We start from the raw sequence: 25507 nt of genomic DNA, 5'->3' as shown, positions 1-25507 counted from the left end.
GGTGTACTGAAGGTCTTGAAATTGTGTAACATAAACTTCAGAAACAGACTTTGAAACAAAGATCAGTGTGAAAGTGATTAGGAGTGTTCCCAAGGGAAAACCTTAGGGTAGTAAGAAAATGAGATTAGGAAGGCAAGGAAGCAGGGTAAAAGTGAGACATCAAATAAAGGCTTGTGGGGTTAACTATGGCAAGGGTAATTATGGCTCAATCCTATGGGGACTTTGGGAGACAGTGTAGGTCCGACCTAAAAGTTGTCCCAATTAGGGTGAAGAGAAATAAAATATTTATACCCTATCTCATCAGTCATTAGTTAAAGGCCGTTGCTGGAGGGATGTAAATTCCTAAGCATGTTTGCCTCTCTTTCCAAGCAGGTAAAATGTATTCAGCAGCCCAGATGCAGCTCTCCAACACAGATACATTTACTGGATGTTGGGGGCGTCCACATGCAAGAAAATGAAAGAGATCTGAGAGTACACAGGAAAAACACTGATAGCACCTGTTACCATTCTCCTATGAATAAAGCTTCAATGCTTAAGAGCATGAAGATTTGTAGTGGGTGGCACTATAGGGAGTTAGGCAAAATTTGGCTTCATATCCCCATTACAAACTGAAAATTACATATATGTTTACACAAAATTTTGTACACAAATGTTCATAAGCAGCATTAATGGCAGCCAAAAAGTGGACACACCCAAACATTCATTAACTGATTAATGATAAACAAAATGTAGTATATATCCATACAATGGAGTATTATTCTGCAATAAAAAGGAATGAAGCACTGATACATATTACTATATGGATGAATCTTGAAAAATTATGCTAAATGAAAGAAGCCAATCACACGCAAAAAAGGCCACATATTGTATGATTCCATTTATATGAAATGTCCAGAACAGACAAATTCACAGGTGTAGAAAGTAAATTAGTGGTTTCCAGGGAATGGAAGGAGGAGGGAATGGAATGAGACTGATAATGGATAGGAGTTTCTTTCTGGGGTAATGAAAATATTCTGGAATTAGTGGTGATAGTTGCACAATTTTGTAAATATAATAAAACCCATTGAATTGTACACTTTAAAATAAAATCCTCATTTCTCTCTCAGGTCATTTTTCCACCTTTCTCCCACTACACCTTGGTTATAGGCATCTATCGAACCTCAGCATCCATTCTCTCATTTCTTGAAGACTTCAGCTTCCGGTTCACTGTCACTTTCTCTAAAACTTCTATTGTAACTTGCGTTCTTCTCACTTATCTTTTTACTTCTCCTTTGGCCTTGTCTTTTACTCTGCTTCAGTGACCTGCACCCATGGTTATAACCTGGATCTTGTCATTACTAAGATTATTTTTCATAATCTTAATTTCAAGAATCCTATATAAACCAACACCTCTTTGCTTTCCAGCTTATTCCTTCTAGTACTCCCAACTTCAATAATTTTGAGACCTAAAATCCATTGATCTTACAACATTTTCACTGTCCTTCACCTATCTCATTTCCTCATGTCCCTTCATCCACCTGAGTCCATGGTCAGTCATTATAATCACTCCCTTGCCTGGTCTTCCTTCATCATGCTGCCTAGCAAACCTTCAACCCTGCTTATTAAATCCAGTTATCCACCTATTCCATCCACCTATTTGAGTGAGGTAGTAAAAATACATCATTCCAACATGACTACTAACTTCAAGGAGGCCATCAGTGCTGCTACTACATCACACAAGTCTACTCACTCTCCTAGATGACTATTTTACACCCCATTCATTTTCCTCAAACTGCCATCTTTCTCTCCATTGTAACTCTCTATTTGCAGAGAAAATAAAAACAATCAGGAGAGCACTTCCTCATGCTCTACCATCACATCTAACAATGTGCTTCTGTATTTTCTATCTTCTCTGTTATGTATGAACAGTCCATGTGCCTAAACCAACCTCTCCTACCCATTAGATCCCATCACTTTTCATTTACTCAAGGACATGACTCTGATCATGTCCATCTCTTTCCTCCTAACATCATTCCCCTCCGCCTAAATTGGGTCATTCCTATCATCAATACAACAAACATACTATAATATAGCCCATCCCAAACTAAAATCCTGGTGACTCTCTATCCTTTCCTTCTCTGTCCAAGATACAGCTCCATTTCTCTACCACCTTTACAGGAAACCTTTTAAGATTTGATTGGTTCCAATTTCTCTCTTCCTATTCTTTTTCTCTCTTATCAACTCTAACCAATTTTTTTTTTTAACTTTTCTTGGCTATGAAAAGTTGAACGAATAAATACTTTAAGGTCTTCACTTAAATCCACCGTACAATAATTACCATTTTTTTCACATTTATTTTTTTTCACTCTTTCTATGCATACCTACATACACACACACACACATACTGTTTTGGAAGAACCTGAACCCACCCCCTGCAAAGTAAGTTGCAAACATTATGACACTTCTCTCCTAAATACTACAACATGATTCTCCTAGGAAGAAGGATATCCTTTTCATAACACAATACACTATTATACCCAGGAAACTGTAACACTGATTGTTAGACAACATTGTTTAATATGAAGTCCATACCCAAAATTTCCTAAATGTCCCCAAAATGTCAACAGTATATATTTTTTCTTGATATAAGTTCCAATTAAAGTTCATATATTGCTCTTGGTTACAGCTCTTCAATATCCCTACAATTCTCTCTGCCTGACTTCCGTTTGCTATAATATCTACATTTTTGGAGAGTCCAGATCAGCTGTCTTATTAGACTGTTCCTTGTTCTGGATTTGTCTGATAATTTCCTCATGATTAGACTTAGGTTACATTTGGAGGGGCAAGATTATTATATAGTTGATACTGTGAACATCACATCCAATGCACATGTCAGTTTGAAATGCTACATTTGATCATTTGGTTAAAACAATGCATGTCAGATCATGACACTGGAAAGCTACCTTATTCTTCCTATAATTAAGTAGTATGTGAGATGATTATTTTCAAATCATGTGAACATCCTTGATCTTTCACCTAATGATTTTAGCATCCACTGATGACTTGCCTGAATCAATTACTATGCTGGATGTTGCAAAATAGGCCATCCATGTTTATTTGCTGGTATCATTCTTGAAGAATTTCCCCTCTTGCCAGACCATTTTTTGTTTATCACTATGGATTCACAAATTCTTTCTTTTACTCAATATATTAGAATCCATTACCATCACTATGCTTTTGGATGTTTTAATTGCCCTAGTTTGATCAGTGCAAGTCCCTTCAAACCAGCTCATATGTTCTTCTGACATGCTTTCATTGGTTTTATGCACTTCCGTGATTTATGGAACAAGAGCTGTTTCACTCATTTTATATTTTCCTTGCTTCACACTTAAAACCAGTTCATATCAGTTCTTAAAAATCTTCCTCACTCTTCTTTGTGATTTAGTAGTACTCTGCTATGCAGAGTATTATATTCAACCAGTTTTCCAAGGATAGGCATTTATATTATTTCCAATATTCGCAATTACTACAAATAATGTCACAATGAGCAACTGTCACAATGAGCATATGTTTCCTATTTGTGGATTATATCCCATTAGGTAAATTTCAGTAAGTCTCATATTCTCTTTTGAACCCATTACAATCAGCTTCTGCTTTTACTAACTCTTGTGAAGGTCAATGTTGCTATATCTGATGGTCAATTATCCACATTTTACTTGATCCCTGAATAGCACTTAAAAACAGCTAATTATTAATTATTCCTGCCCTCTTAAAATACTTTTCTTTAACTTGGCTTCCAGGATACTACTTTCTCTCTCTGCCCTGACATTCTCAGTCTTCTTTACTGGTTTTGCCTTACTTCTCTGATTTCTGTTAGAATGTTCTTGGGCTTGGGGGCATCTGGGTGGCTCAGTTGGTTAACTGTCTGACTTTGGCTCAGGTCATGATCTCATGGCTTGTGAGTTGGAGTCCCACATTGGGCTCTGTGCTGACAGCTTCGGATTCTGTTTCTCCTTCTCTCTGCTCCTCCCATGCTCATGCTCCGTCTCCCTCTCTCTCTCTCTCTCTCTCTTTCTCTCTCTCTCAAAAATAAACATTTAAAAGATTAAAAAAAATAATAAGGAAATATAAAACAGGCCGCTCATTTAAAAAAAGAAAAAAAAAAGAAAAGAATGTTCCTGGGTTCAATCTTTAATCTTCCCACTTTTTAACTCACTCGCTAGAAGACCTTATCTAACATCACAGCTTTACCTGTGCTGGTAACTTCCAAATTTCAGCCTACATCTTTCTGAACTCCAACTCATCCTTCCATCTCTTACTTGACATAATGATTTGGTGTAAAAGATATATCAATCTGACATGTCCAAAACCAAATCCTTACATTTCTTTCCAAGTCAGCTGTCTTCCCATCTCTGTAAAGGGCAACTCCATCCTTGCAAAGGGTCAGGTCAAAAATCTTGGAGTAATCCTTGACTTTTCTTTTTCTTATGCTTCACATGCAAATCCATCAGCAAATCTTGTTGGCTGCGCTTTCTAAATATATAAATAGAACTTGACTCTTTCACACAATCTCTACCACTACTATCCTCATCCAATGCACCTCATTTTTGTCAAGGTGAATTCAATAATTTAATCCCTATTTGGCCATACTCACGTCCACACTCAGGCTATTCTCAGTACAACAACTAGAGTTACCTTTTAAAATGGAAGTTAGATCACTCCTTCTCTAAAATACTTTCCAATGGCTTCCCTTTTCATTCAGAATGAAAGCTAAGATCCACACAATAATCTACAAGTCACTATACAATCTGGATTCCTGTTTCTTCTCAAACTTCATCTCCAACTGTTCTTCCCAGCTCTCATTTGCTGTTCTTTAAACCTGCTAAGTACCCTACCAATTCAGGATTTCTGCAACTTGTGTTGCAACTTGGAATAAGGAAACAACTTGGAACAAAGAACAAGGAGCAAGGAACAACTTGTTTCCTCTGCCTCCAATACTTTCCTTAGATATCCATATGCTTTCTTCCTTACTTCCTTAGGGTCTTCTGTTTATAATTGGGAAAACTGTATAGAATAGGGGAGGAGATATAGGGATCTAACAGTTTCTTCAACAGCTTTCATTAGATTCTTCTTTTAGCACCACCCTTTCACCTGCAATATCCAGAGTTTTGAGAAATCTGCAATATAGACTGGGTTGGTTCTCATTTATCCTAATTGCTGTTTTAGAATTTGATTATTTTAGGTCTGTTTGTTGCCACTCATCCACCTACTTTCAAACTTCCAAAAATGTATGGCTACTCTCTCCTCTCTTATCTGCTGCATCCTTGTAGGCTTACAACTTAAACAAAAACCTCTTTACTACACTTTAAATTGGGGTTTGTGAGGACAAAAATGTGATATGTACATCATTTTGCCATCTCAACACGAATACTTTAATTCACTTCATTAAAAAAAACACATTCTAAACAAAAAAAAAACATTCTACAAGGCACTTTCAGAAGGGTAAATATTTTATAAAAACAATCAGGAAAGTTCTACAAACTTGAAACAGATTTTTAAAATCACAAATATAAAAACTAATAGTTTTGAGTTTTGTTCTATTCTTATTTTTCATATGCATATACTATATTCTTTTTTATGCATGCAACACTTCATAAAAACAAGAGGATACTATCAATGAATCAATTTGTATTATTTGTGATAATTCCAATTTATTTGGTGATACAGGAGCCTTCCCCATATTTTTGGAAAAGCTTTTAAACCCCATTCATCAAGAAAAGGTAACCAAATTCCATTTATTATAGACACCATTCCAGGAAACCCTTTTAAAATGTGAACTGCCCAAGGAGCTATAATATAGCTATAAAAAAAAATAAATTAAGCAGTGGCTTTTCCCACTCACACAGGCTTAAGGTCTAATTTACTTTAAAACAGGGGAACCTGGGTGGCTCAGTCGGTTAAGCGTCTGACTTTGGCCCAGGTCATGATCTCACAGTTTGTGAGTTCGAGCCCCGCATCAGGCTCTGTGCTGACAGCTTGGAGCCTGGAGCCTGCTTTAGATTCTGAGTCTCCCTCTTTCTCTCTCTGCCCCTCCCCCAGCTCATGCTCATACTCTATCTCTGTCAAAAATAAATAAACTTAAAAAAAAAAGCGACTTCAAAGCATATCTTCATGTTACCAGATAAATAGAAAGTATGTATCAACCAAAATAATAACAAACAACATAATTATCATAACTATATTATCATTGCTGTTATTGCAACCTTCTGCAAACTTGGCAACTAGAAACAAAACTTACCTGTCTAAGAATATATCTGGGAGTGGTGGATAGGTCTGCATATCAGGCACTCGCTCGTGGACTATAACCATAATGAAAGATGTAAACCCAAATACTATAAAAACATATATACAACTCAATATGGTCTTCCAATACTCTGGGTCCAATCTTCGAATAGAATGTTTGTTTTTACCATTCATGTACTGGTACTGATCAGAATTCAAATCAGTGATTGGTCCATCACAGTCATGTGAAGGCTCTCCATTACAGAGCCACTCTGCGCTGTGAAGAGCACTGATGAAAGGTGTCATGGAACCCATGGGACTGTCACTGTTGTATCCCATTTCTTCTAAAACATCAATATGTATTTTCTGCAATTTTCGGACTGAGAGCATTAACCTTTTAATGTCCCCTAAGATTTTGATTTCCAGAGGAGGAGACCGGAGATCATATTCAGTCAATGTTAGCAATGTGATTCCATCAAGTCGGTGCTTATTACATAAAATGTCCACATATTCAAAAAAGCCTTCATCCTTCAGCCAAACAGCTACATGCTTGGTAGTCCAGCGGCGAATGCAGAGGTGATTAGGAACAGCCATTTCCTTTTCCACTGCCTGTCCAGGGAAATCAGGAAAACAAAACAAAAACTTCAGTGTGTCCTAACAACTCCTTTAAAGACCAAATACACGTAAACATACCAGAAACAATAATTTTTCTACTCTGATCTATTGGCTTCTAGAAGACAGTAAAAAGGAAAAAAAAAAAAAACCCAAATGATTGGTTTTCAGTAGATTAACATTCTAATAATTTTATGATATGGCCCTCACAGAAGAAGGAAGGCTAATGACTAAACATTTTTACAAAAAATTACTCTACAAATGGCCTTTCCACACCATAGCAAGTGTAACTTCATTAGAAAAGCCTACTGCTGAGAATTGAGAAAAATCTCATTTTAATGCTTTTCTTAAAATGAGATACAGAAAGATACCTAATACATAAAAATTAATCAAATTTTAGAAATCTTCATGTTTGATGGAATAAGTATCTCCCACTTCTCTAAAATGAGAAAACAAAAACAAGAAACACCACCAAGGTAGATAGAGAACTAGTTTTAGGAAACCCCTTAGATTAAGAATATTTCTACCCACTACACAAATGATGTCTAAACAGATATAAAGCCTATAAACTAGATATAAGTATTTTATTAGCTCATTTCTTTCCATACTTTGAATATACCATTATAGAACTAAATAAGAAATTTCCTTCTTAAACTATCACTGAGATTTCAGTGATAAAATTTTTAAAAGAAAACTGTCATTTCAATGTACTCATATTTGAGGACCCAAACTTTATATTGTGATTGTAAAAGGCCAATAATGTACTATCTGAAAATGTACTAATTATTTTTACTACTTTGATCCACATAGTTCTGTTTATGTTCTTTTTCCATTCTAAAACTTTCAGTAACTTGGGCCTCTATCAGGTTTATAAGATAACACAGGAGATAAAGGCCTACATGGAAAAAACTTATTTCCCTGAAGTACTTTCCTCAGTTACTAAAGCATGTGGGTTTTCTGACATCTTCCATATTTTTAAAGATCCTATTTCCTTCTGAGATGATTTTTTAATTAATTTTTTTGAGAGAGAAGGTGCAAGTGAGCGAGGGAGCAGAGAAAGAGAGAATCCCACGAGGGGTAAAGAGAGAGAGAGAGAGAGAGAGAGAGAGAGAGAAGACGATTTTTTAAAAAAAACACAGTAGGCAAACTTTAAAGCATAACAATAACAAAAAAAAAAAAAAAGAATGACATAAGAAATACCCAAATGTCCACTACCCAGTTTGAAAAAATATCAAATAATTCCAATATATGTTCTGTTTCTTAATCTGGGTATTAGTCATACAGGTTATGTTCATTTTATAAAAATTCAAGAAACTATATGCCTATGATCTACACTTTACGTATGTTAAACTATATTTTAAAAGTTTGCTTTAAAAGGCCAAAAACAAAACATCAATACAATTAAATGTCCCTCCCTGATACTGTCCCCTTCCTCCCCTTCCCAGATGAAATAATTCTTGATTTTGGTGTTTATCATTTTCTTATAATATGCACTTTTGGCTATGATAAATCTTCTATGCTTACTTATGTTGAGAAAAGTAAAAAAAACTGCTACTGTTCTACATTCTTCCCCTACGCACACAAACTCTTGCCATGAAGACTTATAAATACTTGAAAAAGGCAGATACTTAACTACATGAGCACCACCACTTACACCATCAAAAATATTCAGGCAACAAGAAATGCTTATTAAATATTTATTTCTTAATTACTAAAAAGCAATCCTAATTTTTGGAAGCCTTTAATCAGATTTTGTTTCCAAACAGTTTTTCATATTATCAATCCACAACAGCTTTTCAGTCTTAGAACATTAACAGCACATCTGCCTATAAGGATCTGTATGCTTTAAAAAGCTGCCTAATTCTTATGTACTAAAGAGCTACATAAACTCTTACTCAGCTCTTTTTAGCTACAGTATATCATCGCCATCCCAAACATGTTTTATGCAGTTTACCACATTGAATTTATACACACTAATGTATATCATTTTATGTAAGTTATCACATATATACAAAATTCCATTAAAATGACTTTGGTATGTTTTAGTTCATATATATATCCAGATGGTTTCATCCCACCCACTACATACATATCTCTTCCCCAAAGATATGCTCTGAATTAATTTCTTCATCTTTGAATATCCAACCACACCTGTTACATACAAACTCTGCAGCAGTTACAATGTAGCAAATTTGCAAAGTTCATCTCCCACAAAACAAGGCTGTATTCTTCTGTCATTTTATTTTCTATTCTGCTACCTTTCTCCTTTCTCAAACAGCTTACCACCAATGGGTTCCAAGTCACTCCCATCCTTATAGCATTATCCTTCAGTACGGTTTTGTCTCATACACTGTTCAAAATGATCTTCTCTTTGTTGTTTTCTTTTTTTTCCCCTGTCTTAGATCACCAGTTCTCTATACTCTCAATTGGGCCAACAATCAGAGTTTGATGCTGGTGTTTTAGCTGCTACAAAACGAGTAACACAAGGAAGCCTTCTGGAAGTCTTTGAGCCTGCTGTGGCAATGTCCTAAAAACATGACACACTCCACTAATGTGCTTCATCAGGTCAGGACATGTCCTTTAATTGTATGCTACTACATATAGTTAGAGGCCCATATTTATGTAACACCATGAAAACCTGCACTAAAGAGGTATATTAAAAAGATGATAAAAGGCTTTAGGGCCAATTTAGTATTTATGTTGTGCCATAGAAACTACATGGAACAGGAAATTTTGAACAGAGATATGACGGCTATGAGTTTCATATAAATCCAAAAAAATGAAATTAAGTTAGTGTTTAAGAACACTTTCAGCTTTAATCAATAATTAATATGAATCAATTAAGGTTTAAAGGGACTCCATTTTTGACCAAGATTTAATGAGAGGGACCAAATTTACCCTCCCACCACAAATAATCAAATGATAGACAAAATACATGGGAGAGAAAAACCAGCATCAAGACACTGGGTATCAGACAAAAAAGATCGCTGCCAGACAGAATACAAAGTGAACCCTACTGCCCCAGCTTACTGCCCTGAGAGGTTCCAAGTCATGTGTGACACAGGACACAAAATGGGTGAGGGCTGGCGGACTTGCTGAGTTGAGGAGATAGAGCTGAGGGTCTGGGGAGATCCAGGTGGCTAGTGTTCATGAAATAGATTACTGGAGAAGAGAAAGATGCACGGACAGAGAACTTGTTATAGACTGAATGCTTTGTCTCTCCAAAATTCATATATTGAAATCCTAACCCCCCAATTAGGAGGTGACTAGTCATGAGGGCAGGGCCCTCATAAATGGGATTAGTTGCCTTTTAAGAGATACTCCAGAGAATTTTATCACCCCTTCCACCACCTAAAGACATAACTAGAAGATGACTGACTATGAGGCAGAGTCAGGCTCTCACCAGATACCAAATCTGCTGGGCTTTGATCTTGGACTCTTCAGTCTCCAGAAGTGTGAGAAATAAGTGTGCTTTGTTTAAGCCACCCAGTCTACAGTATTTTTGTTATAGTAGCCTGAAAAGACTAAGACAGAACCCCAGAGATCTGCAGAGATTGTCCTTTGAACGTGCAGCTAAAATGCTGATCATCACATACACACGAGGAAACAAAACAGGACTGAAAAAAGCACCACCCAGAAAGATTAGAGGGAACAACACTCAGGACACACACAAGACCAATACAAATGCCTACCCCAAACAGACTGAAAAAAACCAAAAGAATCTCACAATTCATGGGGCATTAGGCAAAGTGCATAGGAAGACCTTGCATAATAGTAAGACAAAATTAATCCTAAAGCAGTAGTTGTTTGACTGGGGGCAATTTGCTACCCCTTCCCCAACATTTGGCAATTTCTGGAGACATTTTTGGTTGTTACAAGTAGGGAGTCACTTAAAGGGCAGAGGCTACAGATGCTGTTAAACATTCTACAAAGCACAGCATAGCCCTTCACAACAAAGAAATAACTGATTCAAGATGTTGATATTGAGTGCTGATATTGAAAAACCCTGCCCTACAATGAACAGGTCTCTGGTCCAGTCAAATAAATCTTTTTTTTCTTGAAGCTTATTTTTGAGAGAGAGAGCGAGCGAGATAGAGAGAGACAGAGACAGAGACAGAGAAAGAGAGAGAGATTATCCCCAGGCTCCATACTGTCATCACAGAGTCCAAAGTGGGGCTTGATCTCATGAATTGTGAGATCATGACTTGAGCCGCAATCAATAATCAGACACTTAGCCGACTGAGCCACACAGGCACCCCCAGCCAAACAAATGTTAAAATCAAGATCCAAAAGAATCAAATTATTTTCCAGTAACTTAACTACATCCTACAACAAAGTTCAAGATTACTAGGAGTATTTAGCACTCAACAGATAAAATCCATTATGTCTGGCATCCAATCAAAGATGCCTACTCTCTATCCAGAGTAGGAAAAATTACCTATAATTAATAGAAAACAAATCAATCAAAATTGACCCAGAACTAATACAGATTAAATAGAATTAGCAGACAAGAAAATCAATGAAGTTATGATAACTCTATTACATATTCAAGAAGTTATAGACATGGGCCATAAACAAGCTCCAATGGAAACTTCTAAAGATGAAATTACAATACACAGAATGAAAAATACACTGGATTGGATTAACAGCTGATTAGACATTACAAAAGATACGAATAATAAACTTGAAGACACAACAATAGGAATTACTCAAAATGAAACACAAGAAAAGATAAGTTTTTTTTTTCCTTTGAAAGTAACCTTGTAGGGGCACCTGGGTGGCTCAGCCTGTTAAGTGTCCGACTTCGGCTCAGGTCATGATCTCATGGTTCCTGAGTGGGAGCCCCGCGTCGGGCTCTGTGCTGACAGCTCAGAGCCTAGAGCCTGCTTTGGATTCTGTGTCTCCCTCTCTCTCTGCCCCTCCCCCACTCATGCTCTGTCTCTCTCTGTCTCTTAAAAATAAATAAATGTTAAGAAAAAAGTTTTTTAAAAAGACACTCAAAAAAAAGCATTTGAAAAAATCCAATATTTATTCCTGATAAAACCTCTCGGCAAACCAAAAACAGAAGCGTCATCAACTTTATAAAGGGCATCTTTGAAAAACCTGTAGCTAATATCATACTTAATGACAGAAGTCTATACACTTTCTTATAATATCAGGAACAAGCCAAAACTATCCATTCTCACCAATTCTATACATTGGACATTCTGGCCAGTAGAATAAGGCAAGAAAAGGGAATAAAGCCATACAGACTAGATAGTAAGAAATAAAACTCACAATCTGCAGAATTTGCAAGCAATATAATTGTTTATTTAGGAAATTCAGTGGAATCTATACGTACACACAAAAACCTACCACAACTAGTAAGTTAGTTTAGCAAGATTGCTAGATATAAGATCAATATACAAAAATCAATTGTATTTCTATATACTAGTAATAAAAATTCAAAAACTGAAATTTATAGGGGCACCGGGGAGGCTCAGTTGGTTAAGCATCTGACTCTTGGTTTCAGCTCAGGTCATGACCTCATGGTTCCTGAGTTCCAGAACATTGGCTCTGTGCTGACAGTGTGGAGCCTGCTTTGGATCCCCTCTCTCACTCTCTCTGACCCTCCCTTGTTCATGCTCTCTCTCTTAAAATAATTAAATAAACTTAAAAAAAATTGAAATTTCTAAAACACTACCATTTACAATAGCATCAAAAAATATCAAATACTCAAGGATAAATCTGACCAAACCCGGAAAAGACCTGTACACTAAAGCCTATAAAACACTGTAAGAGAAATTAAAGATCTAAATAAACAATGAGAGATGGGTGGGTCAGAAGATTCAATATTGTTAAGATGTCAATTCTCCCCCAAATTTGAACTACAGATTCAGTGCAATTCTAATCAAAATCCTGGCAGGCTTTTTTGTAGATGTTGATAAACTTAACTCACAAAAGCTCATATGGAAATGTAGAAGATCCAAAATAACCAAAAACAACTCTGAAAAAGAACAAATTAGCTGATTTCAAGACTTATCATACAGCAATTATTTTCTACCGCTATGTAGCTAATTACTATAAACTTAGTGACCACCCTCAGTTCTTGCCTCTTCTTATTCTGAAAAGCAGCAGCTTCACCTGTGTTGAACTCCCCTTGTACCTGGAATCTCTCCTGGAAAAGCACATTCCTTCTCAAGGACTTGCCTGATTAAGTCAGGTCCACTAAGAATAATCTTAGTTTCTTAGTCAACTGTGCCACATTAACACAACATAATCACAGGAGTGATCGCCCATCATATTTACAGGTCCCTTCTATTATTATACAACAGTCACTGGAGACCATTTTAGAATTCTATCATCTACCCCAAATCAAGACAAAGTGGTAGTGGCATGATGATAAATAAAGCAATGGAACAGAACAGGAATCTGGAAATAGACCTAGATAGATAGACAGATCGATAGATACCTGTTTTTCTACAAACATGTAAAGGCAATTTAATGAAGAAAGGATAGTCTTCATCAAATAGTATTGGAACAAATGGATATCCATATGCAAAAAAGTCAATCGATATCTCTCACCACATATGAAAATTAACCCCAAATGCATCACAGACCAAATGTGAAGTCTAAAACTATAAATCATCTAGAAGAAAACACAAGACAAAATCTTTCTTACCTTAGGTTAGGTCAAGATTTCTTAGATATGACACCAAAAGCAAAATCCATAAAAGAATAAACTGATAAACTGGATTTCATTTGTCTAGGTAGGAGACTGAAGGACCTTTATAGTTTTTAGTCTGTAAATTTCTGCATTGTTTGAATCTTTTATAGCAATGTATTTCTATACTAAAAAGACAGAAAATACATAAAAGTAATATATATTCATTGAAGAAATAAAATTTTAAAATTACCTTTGAGACTACTGCTTGTAATTTGTTATAACTCTCACAGAATTTTCTACGAAAAGAAATCATACCATAGATAATTCTGTCTCATTTTTCCTTAACATTATTACATGAATCCTGTCTAATAGTATTAAATTATCCTTTCAAAAGGACAGTCCATTAATGGTTATACAATAGTTTGTCCATCTCTCCATTGTTGGCAATTGTTCACAATATTATTACTATTACAAATAGTACTGTAGTGCCTTACTTAAGATTTCTAGGAGTCAAGTAACTATCAAAAAAAATCTCAAGTGTTTCCCCACTAACGTCATTAAAGCTTAATTCACAATTAAAAAACACTGCATGAAAAGCTTGTACTTGTCTAAAACATTAATTGGTATGTATAAAGGAAACATCACCATTTGAGATAAAATTCTAAAGAGGTTTACTCTGAAATCATGAACAATTAAGAATTTAATTATCAAAGGCACTGAGAGAATATTCAACTCCTGCAGAATCTCATTATCAACAGGCATTAGTCAGAGTTCCAAGTCCTAGATAACAGATAAACAAAAGGAGCTGACTGTTCTGTACAAAGGGGAACAAAAGTATCTTATGGATGGACTCCAGTTAGAAATTTTTGAAAACTATAAAAAATGCAATTTTCGGCACATCAACTCTTTTATTTACAAGCATATTTCTTTTCTTTCCAAATTTAGTTCATACTAATTAGAGATTTCACCAGCCTGAGAGCAAAAGAGCTTACAGTATATTGCCTATATACTGTAAAGATGACTTTATCTCCATACTTAATAAAATGAAAAAAACCTTATCATAAGAACTTTAGTTTGGTATTTCTTAACAGTAGCATAGCTATTCCTCAATCAACAAGCCTTTAATGCATCCCATTAGAATGACCCAAATCTCTTCACAATAATATAAATAACTCAGTTGTGTTCTTCTCTATTAAAACTGCAAGTACTGTATGTTAGGCTTGACAAAGTACAACCAGTCCAGAACTGCAAAAGCAGATAATGATTATCAATGAACTCTTTCCCTACTCCTCCTTGTTGAAACTATTTGTGTGCTCCACCCTACCTCTGTATGACCAGTTGCAGAACAATCTGGCCCCCACTGAAAATGACCGAAAGGAGCATTACCTTCGTGAATCACACTGACTCAGTGTTTGTGACAGATACGATGAATTTGGCACTGATGAATTGGCATCTTTTCCAATCTCCCTCTAGTTGTTTTCTGCTACTACAGAGGTTGAAAGCTAAAAAATTATTCCCCAGGATCCCTTGCAACTAGAGTTCTAAATGTGAATTAGGTTCGGCCAAGTGGATTCTCTGACAAGAGATACGGAAAACAGTAAGTGAAGTAGGGGACATTTTCCTGAAGTTCTGGCTGTCCACAAGACAGACTATGTAAATGTTGGGTGTGTGTTGTATGTGTGTGTGTGTGCATGCGCGCACAATTCTCCAGTTTTCAGTCACTAAGTGTTGAGTATAAGGAAGAAGTTGCAATTGTGGAGCAGCAATGCTGCCTTTCTAATGCCTGCATCAGACACGATGATACGTTCTTTGTTTTGTTTATGTTTGTTAAACCATACATAAAACTTACTATTTTAACAATTTTTTAAGTGTACAGAACAGTAGTATTAAGTACATTCACATGGATGTGCAACCATCACCACCATCCACTTTCAGAACTTTTTCTTCATCCCAATTGAAAACTTTGTATCCATTAAACAATAACCCCCCCCCCCCATTATCCCCTACTTCCTAACCCCACAACAACCAACATTCTACTTTCTGTCTCTATAAATTGGACACTAGGTACCTCATATAAGTGAGACAATATTTGTCTTTCTGTGTCTGGCTTATTCTCCTTAGCATAACGTCTTCAAAGTTAGTCCATGTTGTAGCATGTTATCAGAATTTCCTTCCTTTTTAAGGCTGAATAATATTTTGTTGCATGGGGGCGCCTGGGTGGCTCAGTGGGTTGAACCTGAACCTTGATTTCAGATCACATCATGGTTCATGAATTTGAGCCCCACATCGGGCTCTCTGCTGACAGCATAGAGCCTGCTTGGAATTCTCTCTCTCTGCCTATCTCAAAAATAAACAAACATTTAAAAAATATTTCATTATATACATGTATCACATTTTGTTTACCCATTCATCCATCAACAGACATGAGTTGCTTTCAAATTTTGGCTATTGTGAATAATGCTCCTATAAACACGGCTGTGCAATAACTGTTCAAGTCCTATTTTCGCTTCTTTGGTGTATAAACTCAGAAGTAGAATTGCTGAGTCTTTGGTAATTTTTTTTATTTTCAGGAATCACCACACCATTTTTCTTTTTCTTTTCTTTTTTTTTTTTTTGAGAGAGAGAGAGAGATGGCACAAGTGAGAAGGGGCAGAGAAAGAAAGAGAGAGAGAAAAAGAGAAAATCTCATGAGGTACTGAGAGAGTACTGTGGGGGGAGAGAGAAGCAGGGCTCACCCAAAGCAGGACTCAAACTCACAAACTGTGAGATCATGACCGAGTCAAAGCCAGCTGCTTAACCAACTGAGCCACCCAGAAGCCCACCATACCATTTTTCAAAGTAGCTATACTATTTTACATTTCCACCAGCAATGTACAAGTGTTCCAATTTTTCCATACTCTTGCCAACACTTGTTATTTTATTTTTTTTTTAACAATAGTCATCCTAGTGGATGTAAAGTGTAAAGTAGTTTTTATTTGATTTCCATAATGATTAGTGATGTTGAGAATCTTTTCATGTGCTTACTGGACATTTGTATATTTTCTTTAGGGAAATGTTTGTTCAAGTCCTTCGCCTATTTTTGAATCAAGTTGGTTTTGTTGTTGAAATGGTATATTCTTTTTAATTTTTTTAATGTTTTTATTTCTTTGTGAGAGAGAGACAGAGCATGAGCAGGGAGGGGCAAGAGACAGAGGGAGACACAGAGTCTGAAGCGGGCTCCAGGCTCTGAGCTGTCAGTACGGAGCCCGATGTGGAACTTGAACTCACGGACCACAAGACCATGACCTGAGCTGAAGTCAGATGCTTAACCGACTGAGCCACCCAGGTGCTCTGAAATGGTACATTCTTAAAATTGTTCCACGCCGGCTTTCTAATACCTTTGATGACTGTGGCAAAGGTAGCACTTCTTTGGCACACAAGTTCAAATCTTGTTATAGGAGTCATTCCTAGCAGCCCAGCCCAGAGCCTAGAGTAGTTTCTATCTCTTGTAATTGAACTCGCCTGAATATGTCAGTACAGGCCAGGCCATTCAATCTTCCCAGTTGTTAACTTTCTTTTCTTTTCTTCTTTAAATGTTTACTTATTTATTTTGAGAAAGGGCAGGCATGTGGGAGCAGGGGAGGGGCAGAGACAGAAAGAAAGAGAATCCCAAGCAGGCTCTGCACTCTTAGCACAGAGGCCTGACATGGGGCCTGATCCCACCAACCATGAGATCATGACCTGAGCCGAAATCAAGAGTTGGGACACTCAACCAACTGAGCCACCCAGGTACTCCAAACTGTCATCTTTCAAAGCTAGTGAAGTACCTAAGGTTAAAGGCTTCAAGCTTGCTCACAAGGTCCACATTCTAGTTCAATTCTAGGTAAGGCAAATAAATTTATGCTATTTCAACTTCCTGGGAAATTAATTAAGCAGGATATGGTTTCATCTGTTTTTCCCCCCCCATTAAATGCACATACTCTTGCATTATCTTTGGAATGAATGACTTGTTTTATTTCAATAAGCTGTACAACATATTTTTTTCTCAACCAAGCACACTGTGCCAATGGAAAAAGATGAAGCAGTAAAATGTCCCATTGATAATTTAAACACAACAAAGGCTCTGATCTGGTCATTTCATCTATTAAATAGGTTCAACTCTATCTATTAAGAATAAGAAAGTAGACAGGTGCCCCACGTCTTCTAGCCAGCCATAGGTCTCCTGGGAGTACAGGAAAAGTGAGGAGGCTGTGGGCTTGGGTGCACCAGACTGCCTACTGTGAAGCCCACAGGGGAGAAAATAAAGGAGGCAAATAGCACGACAAATTAAAGAAAGGGGGAGAAAAAGTAAAACATGAATATATCTAGCAAAAAAAGTCATGTAGCACCTAGGGCAGCAGGAGAGCTTAAGAGATTTTTTACGTTAGATTATTTTTATTTTTAGAGACTATAGTAGGGATTACTAAGAATATTACAAAGACCTGTATGATGAGCACATAATAGGTTCTCAACAAGCATTATTAAATAAATGTGCAAAAACAAAGTAGCAATCAAAATAACTGCCCCAATGCCCTTCCAAACAGGATTAAAAACAAAACGCCTTGTTTTACACTGGCTATTTCATTCTTAAGAGTATAGTCTTAAAAAGATTTTACATTTTCCCTTTATGCACATTTTTAATAATAAAATTTTATTACAAATTCTTCAGGGCTTCAGTTTTACATCAACAAATTTAGAATGTCTAACTGCCAAGAGACAACCCCTGGTCACTAATTTGATAAACCTATAGGAATCAGGATCTGGTAATCAGCCTCAATGATTCAAAACTTGATCTTTTGTCATTACCCTAGAGTTGATCATATTGAGTGAGACTACAAGCGAACTTATATAAGATACTGATGGATAAACTAGAATGCCAATACTAGGCACATAAGTGTCTAGAAAGAATACTCAAGAATCTTGTCCCAGGCAGATTTGTTCACAACTCTGAAGTATCTAGAAGGCTGACTTAATAAGCAGAATGTTACTTATAGAGTAAGTAATCAGAGCACAGAAAAGCAGATGATTTTAAGCAACATTTTTATGAGACTTAATGTATAATGTCTGTGCCTCACAGAGTATCTGTCTAGAAAAAGTTGTTTACATCTCTCAGTTTATCTCTCTTTTCCACACAGAGTAGATATAAAAAACCTTTGACTCCTCCTTTGCCTATGCTCCATGGAATCAATATAAACAATGGTTTTCAACCTGGCTACACATTAGAATAATCTGAAATAAAAAAAAAAACAAAACATGCCTGTTCTACTTCCCATGCTTTTTTTTTTTTTTAACTTTCTTACTGGATCAGAATCTGAGAAGCTTGACATCTGCATTTTTTAAAAGTTCCCCAGGTGATTCTGAAGCAGTACACCAGACCATCCAATCTAACTCTGCTTGTTCTTCTACTTCTGGCTTGGCTAACATTTAATCTTTCAAGTTCCTTCACACATATCTTATTTCATCCATTATATGTTGATTCTGTGTTGAGCAGCTGTTTCTCCTGTATAAAAATCTACATGATACAACTGAATAAACTATATCTATACACAGAACTGCAGGTAAAGACATATCACACTCTAGGGTTGACTACTGATATATATTAAGAAAAACTGCATTTAGTTTATACTAAAAATAATCCTTCAGAGTCTGTTTATAATACCCTAGCACCCAGGAAACAGAAACTTTTTATTATTTTAAATAACTGATCAAATGTACCCTCAATTTGGGGTGCCTGGGTGGCTCAGTCGGTTGAGCATCTGACTCTTGATTTTGGCTCAGGCATGATCTTATGTTCCATGGGTTCAGAGCTGTGTTGCAATCTGCTTGACAGTGTGGAGACTGCTTGGAATTCTCTATGCCCCTCCTCCGCATGTGCTCACACATGTGCACACTTTCTCTCTCTCTCAAAAATAAATAAACTTAAATAAATTTACCCACAATCTATATATTAAAAAAAATTTTTTTTAATGTTTATTCATGTTTTTGATAGAGCATGAGTGGGGGAGGGGCAGAGAGAGAGGGAGACACAGAATCTGAAGCAGGCTCTAGGCTCTGAGCTGTCAGCACAGGGCCTGATGCAGAACTTGAACTCACAGACCATGAGATCATGACCTGAGCTGAAGTCGGACACTTAACTGAATGTGCTACCCAGGTGCCCCCACAATTTATATATTTCTGATAATTATAAGGAAAAAAGTCTTCAAAACATAGTAAGAAAGCTAAAAAAAAAAAAATCTATAATAAATATTAAGTCTACAAATTCCTGGTAGGATTTAAGAGCTTTATTTTCAACCTGTCCTTTAACTTAAAAGAAAAGTAGCATGATATGGTGAAGAGCAGTGAATTGGTTGTCAAAATTCTTGGAGCTCAATTTCAACAACATTAATTAACCTTTTAGGTGATTTAAAACAATCTAAACTTCTTGGCATCTCAATACCTTATCTATAAAATGAGGAGGCAAAGAAAGAGCTAATAGAAGGAAACTAATATTTACGAACATCTATTATAGATCAGACACTGTCCAGGATGATTTCACATGTGATTTAATAATAATAATAATATTAATAGCAATAATTGTAATAATAATTCCTGCTTCGTCTTTGCCTAGTTGCTTTGGGGACTCTGTCTGACTGGACCTGTTTTATGTTTTATTTTATTCATTATTTTTTTAAGATTTTATTTTAATTTTTATATTTATTTATTTTTAAGAATATATATTATTTCTCCTCCTTTTTTATGTTTATTTATTTTTGAGAGAGAGAGAGAGACAGAGTGATATCAGGGAAGGGGCAGAGAGAGAGAGGGAGACACAGAATCCAAAGCAGGCTCCAGGCTCCGAGCTGTCAGCACAGAGCCTGACTTAGGGCTTGAACCCACGGACTGTGAGATTATGTATGACTTGAGCTGAAGTCAGTCATTCAACAGACTGGCCACCCAAGAGCCCCTAGGATTTTATTTTTAAGTAATCTCTACACCCAATGTAGGGCTTGAATTTAAAATCCCAAGGGGCGCCTGGGTGGCTCAACTGATTAAGTGTCCAAATTCATTCAGATCACATCATGATCTGGCAGTTGGTGGGTTCAAGCCCCGCATCAAGCTGTGCTGATAATGTGGAGCCTGCTTGGGATTCTCTCTCTCAAAATAAAACTTAATAAAACCCCCAAAAACTGAAGATGTCAAATGAGACTAGCTAATCACTCTCAAGACCAAAATATCTTCAGAATAAAAAAATACATACTAGAAATAAGATCCAGATGATTTGGAGGTGATTTGTAATACAGCTTCTTCATTATAAAACTTTCAACTTTTGTTAAGAGACCCTTCTACAGATAGAAATAATACATTTTCCTCATTATTTGTTGGGAAATCTAGGCTAACTATTTAGGTACCAAAATCAGGTACATACACGTATTAATAATACAAACAAATAGCTGGATTTCAAAAAATCTTTTCATTTCAGGCAACTATTAATTTCCCTTATTTTATTTTTTCAACGTTTTATTTATTTATTTTTTTTTATTTTTGGGACAGAGAGAGACAGAGCATGAACGGGCGAGGGGCAGAGAGAGAGGGAGACACAGAATCGGAAACAGGCTCCAGGCTCTGAGCCATCAGCCCAGAGCCTGACGCGGGGCTCGAACTCACGGACCGCGACACCGTGACCTGGCTGAAGTCGGACGCTTAACCGACTGCGCCACCCAGGCGCCCCTAATTTCCCTTATTTTATAACCACCATGTCACCAGCCTAGTATCCCAATGAACAACTCTGTTCTTTCCCCCAGGGGAACTACAAACCTATCTTTGTGATAATCCCTTGTTTTTCTTTATAGTTTCAGTACCTAAGCATATATTCATAAACAATATAGTTTAGTTTTGCTTGTTTTTCTTTTATATGAATCGAATCACACTGTATGCATTCTTCAAGTATTATACAAAAGTAGATTGTAGCATTCACTTGTTTTAAAAAAATTTGAATGACAGTAATTTTGGAAAAAGTTTAGAGGACTGCTAAATTGATAAAAACAGACTCAAGATTCAAAGTAATATAGGAAATGTTAAATAGCCATTTTAATTTGTCCATGAAGACAAAATTAATGGTATATCACCTCAGAAGAATTAACTGCACAAAATAGGGAAGCATATTCAACCAGAACCAAAAAAACTCAGTTATCATATTCTTCAAAGGAAGAAGACAAAAGTATGTACTGTTCCTTGATATGAACTCATAATCCTTTTTCAGTAAAAAGTTCCTGGAAGACTTGTTTCTTTGACTTTTGTATGATTAGTACAATGAGGTGAACAGGATTATCAGTTACCCAGTCAACACCTACTGGAAGAGGAATACAGCGGGCAGGATGTGCAGGTACAAGATATTCCATCTCTGCAGAGTGTTGTTCTTTAAAAGAATGTATGTCCTAACTCACACACTCTTTGATTTCTGAACTGTGTTCAGTACATTTTTAGGAAGTAACAACAGGCAATAATTAGATTAGCTACCACCTTAAGACATTTATGAAGGGCCAGAAAGTGCTCTAAGTGTTTTACTTGTATGTTCATATAATTCTCACAACCACATAAAGTAGGCATTATCATCTTCCTCAGTTTACAGATGAGATAACTGAAACAGATGGGTTAAATAACTTGCCCAAGATAAACTTGTACTAGTAACTAGTACAGACAGGTTTCCAACCCAGGCAATCTCATTTCAAAGTCCATGTTCTTTCTCACTACACCACACCACCTCACATAAGCTGAGGGTTCTTGTACTTCTGTAGGGATTGAATCTCATAAACATTAAATATTTTCTAGTTATCAGCAGAGGAATTTATCAAAGGTTTTCAGTTACATTACATAAAGATTACATCAATGAGACTGCTTAATGATGGAGGCTTTTGAATCACAAATTTGCACTGTACAGGCTCAAACATTTACTGTCTGCTATATCCAGATGTCAGGTAATAAGGCACTGGGGATATAGACAGTATTAAAATGCCCTCATGTTATGTTTGTTCACCTATTAAATATTTACTGTGCACATACTACGTGAAGAGTATCTCACTAGGCAATGTAGCACTTACCTAGATAAATATGAAACAGATCCTGGCCTCAATGATTTTTAGTCTAGAAAGGGATATTAAAGAAAGTCATTATGAAAAAAAGGTAAAACAAATTACAGCTGCTATTTATATACATTAGCTCACTTAATCCTTAAAACAACACTAATAAAGTGGTTACTTATGAAACTTGTTTAAAAAATTAGGAAGTTAAGGGAAAGAGAGGTTATTTCCAGTTGGTGAGATCAGAAGAGTTCTTGGAAGTGACATCTGAGCTGAGCCTTTAAGGAAGGGTGAAGCTGTGAATAGAGACGGAAAAATAAAAGTACACTAACAAAGGGGCAGCTGAATGGCTCAGTCGGTTAAGCGTCCGACTTCAGCTGAGGTCATGATCTCATGGTTCGTGGGTTCAAGCCCCGCGTCGGACTCTGTGCTGACAGCTCAGAGCCTGGAGCCTGCTTCAGATTCTGTGTCTCCCTTTCTCTCTGCCCTTCCCTTGCTTGTGCTCTCTCTCAGTCTCTCAAAAATAAACGTTAAAAAAAAAAAAAGTTAAAAAAAAGTACATTAATAGAGGAAAATTGTATGAGCAAAGGTATGAAGACAGAAAACAATGGAGAACTATTAGTGTTCACAGGGCACAAAGGACTACTGGGATATTAAGCTGAAAATATAAATTGGGGCTAGATCATGGAAACCTTTGTCAAATTAATGATATTCTTTAAAAAATTTTTTTAATGTTTATTTACTTTTGAGAGAGAGAGAAAGAAAAAGAAAGAGAGAGGCAGAAAGAATGGGGACAGAGAATCTGAAGCGGGCTCCACGGACAGCAGAGAGTGTGGGGTTGAACTCAACAAACCGTGAGATCATGACCTGAGCGAAAGTCAGAAGAGGCTTTAACTGACTGAGCCACTCAGGTGCCCCATCAAGTTAAGGGTATTCTATAGACAATGGGGAACCACTAGAGATTTTTGAATAACAGGATGACAATAAGTGTGCTTTAAGGAGAATAGCTGTCAGAAAGTGTAAAACAGACTGTGAGGGATGAAGCTAGCATAAAAGTATTTAACAGGCTAAATGAAGGAAATAGCTTCTAAAAATAGAGGCTTCACAGTTCCTGGGTTTGAGCCCCGGGTTGGGCTCTGTGCTGACAGCTCTGAGCCTGGAGCCTGCTTCAGATTCTGTGTCTCACTCTCACTCTGCCCCTCCTCCACTCACACTGTGTGTCTCTCTCAGAAATAAATAAACATTTAAAAAATTGAAAGAAAATTTAAAAAATAGAGGCAAGAGATGAAGGAAATACGACAGCAGATGAAAAAATGGCGGTAACAGCATTCTTTCTGATAAATACTTTTTTTTTAAGTTTATTTTGAAAGAGACAGAGTGCAAGCGGGGAAAGGGCAAAGACAGACAGAGAGAGACAGAGAGACAGAGAGAGAGAGAGAGAGAATTCCAAGCAGGCTCTGCACCAGCAGTGCAGAGTCAGACACAGGGCTCGAATCCATGACCTGAGCCAAAGTCGAACGCTTAACTAACTGAGCCACCCAGGCGCCCCTCTGACAAGTACATTTTTATTATTTTTTTAATTTTTTTTAACGTTTATTTATTTTTGAGACAGAGAGAGACACAGCATGAACGGGGGAGGGGCAGAGAGAGAGGGAGACACAGAATCGGAAACAGGCTCCAGGCTCTGAGCCATCAGCCCAGAGCCCGACGTGGGGCTCGAACTCGCGGACCGCGAGATCGTGACCTGAGCTGAAGTCGGACGCTTAACTGACTGAGCCACCCAGGCGCCCCTGACAAGTACATTTTTAAAAAGAGCATATGTGGACTTCTGCTTGTGGGAAGATGGAGTAGACATACTTTTCACTATTACTCCCTGGATGAACTCAAATCTAGAACATACAAAGAATTCCTAAAATTCAACAATAAGAAACTAAAAATCTAATTAAAATCGGTGAAAGACATGAACAGGCATGCCATCAAAAAAGATGTATGAATGGCAAAAAAGCACATGAAAAGATGTTCAACATCACCAGCTGCTAGGGAAATGCAAATTAAGACCATGATGAGGTATAAATTGTTACAATATGGAATGCTGTCAAGGATGCAGAGAAACTGGACCTCTCACACGCTGCTGGGGGAAAGTAAAATTGTACAGCCATGCTGGATGATAGTTTGGCCAATTTCTTTAAAATCTGAGCATACGCTTACCATACAACCGAGCAACTGTACTTCTGGGCATTTATCCAAGAAAATTGAAAACTAAGGTTCACACAAAAACCTGTATACAAATATCCCCAGCTTTATTACTTTTAATAGCTGAAAGGTGTATAAAAACAAAATATCCCATAATATGTGAACAGTTTAACTGTGGTACATCTATACCATGGAATACTATTTAGCAATAAAAATTAATAAACTATGGATACATACAATAAGTAGATGGATCTCAAGGGCATTGTGGTATTTGGAAAAAATCCAATCTCAAATGGTCATATACAGTATGATTCCCTCTGTAATATCCTCAAAATATCAAAATTATACAGGTGGAACACAGGAAAGAGTACGTATTGAGGGTGGAGGGTAACCCAAGGGAGATCCTTATAGTGATGGAATAATTCTATATTTAAAAAAAAAAAATTTTTTTTAACTTTTAAAATTTATTTATTTAAGTAATCGCTACTACACCCAATGTGGGGCTTGAACTCACGACCCAGATATTAAGAGTTGCATACTCTTCTGAGCCAGCCAGGTGCCCCTCTATATCTTAATCAGTGCAATGGTTACACAAATCTACTCATGCTAAAGTAACACACAACTACACACACCTTTTGAACCAATGTCAATTTCCTGGCCTTGATATTGTACTATAAATATGTAAGATATAACCAGTGAAAGGTATGTGGGATCTCTCTGT

General features: G+C 36.7%; 1 protein-coding gene across 5 annotated transcripts in view; it reads right to left on the bottom strand.

The window, feature by feature from the left end:
* SAMD8 (sterile alpha motif domain containing 8) overlaps positions 1-25507 on the bottom strand; it is a 50692-nt gene that overhangs the window by 17023 nt on the left and 8162 nt on the right. For 2 of the 5 annotated variants that reach the window (XM_027062334.2, XM_053207658.1), the window contains 2 exons: positions 22615-22657; positions 6278-6870 (listed from right to left, as the gene is read on the bottom strand). In XM_027062334.2, the coding sequence (XP_026918135.1) occupies positions 6278-6855 (578 nt within the window). In that variant the 5' untranslated portion in view covers positions 6856-6870; positions 22615-22657. Of the gene's footprint in view, positions 1-6277; positions 6871-9156; positions 10964-22614; positions 22658-25507 lie in introns of those variants that run through there. The other 3 variants (XM_027062331.2, XM_027062335.2, XM_027062332.2) reach the window with 2 other exon arrangements.

Source organism: Acinonyx jubatus, chromosome D2 (assembly GCF_027475565.1).
Source record: "Acinonyx jubatus isolate Ajub_Pintada_27869175 chromosome D2, VMU_Ajub_asm_v1.0, whole genome shotgun sequence".
NCBI lineage: Eukaryota > Metazoa > Chordata > Mammalia > Carnivora > Felidae > Acinonyx > Acinonyx jubatus.
This window is presented reverse-complemented; position numbering and strand designations above follow the sequence as displayed.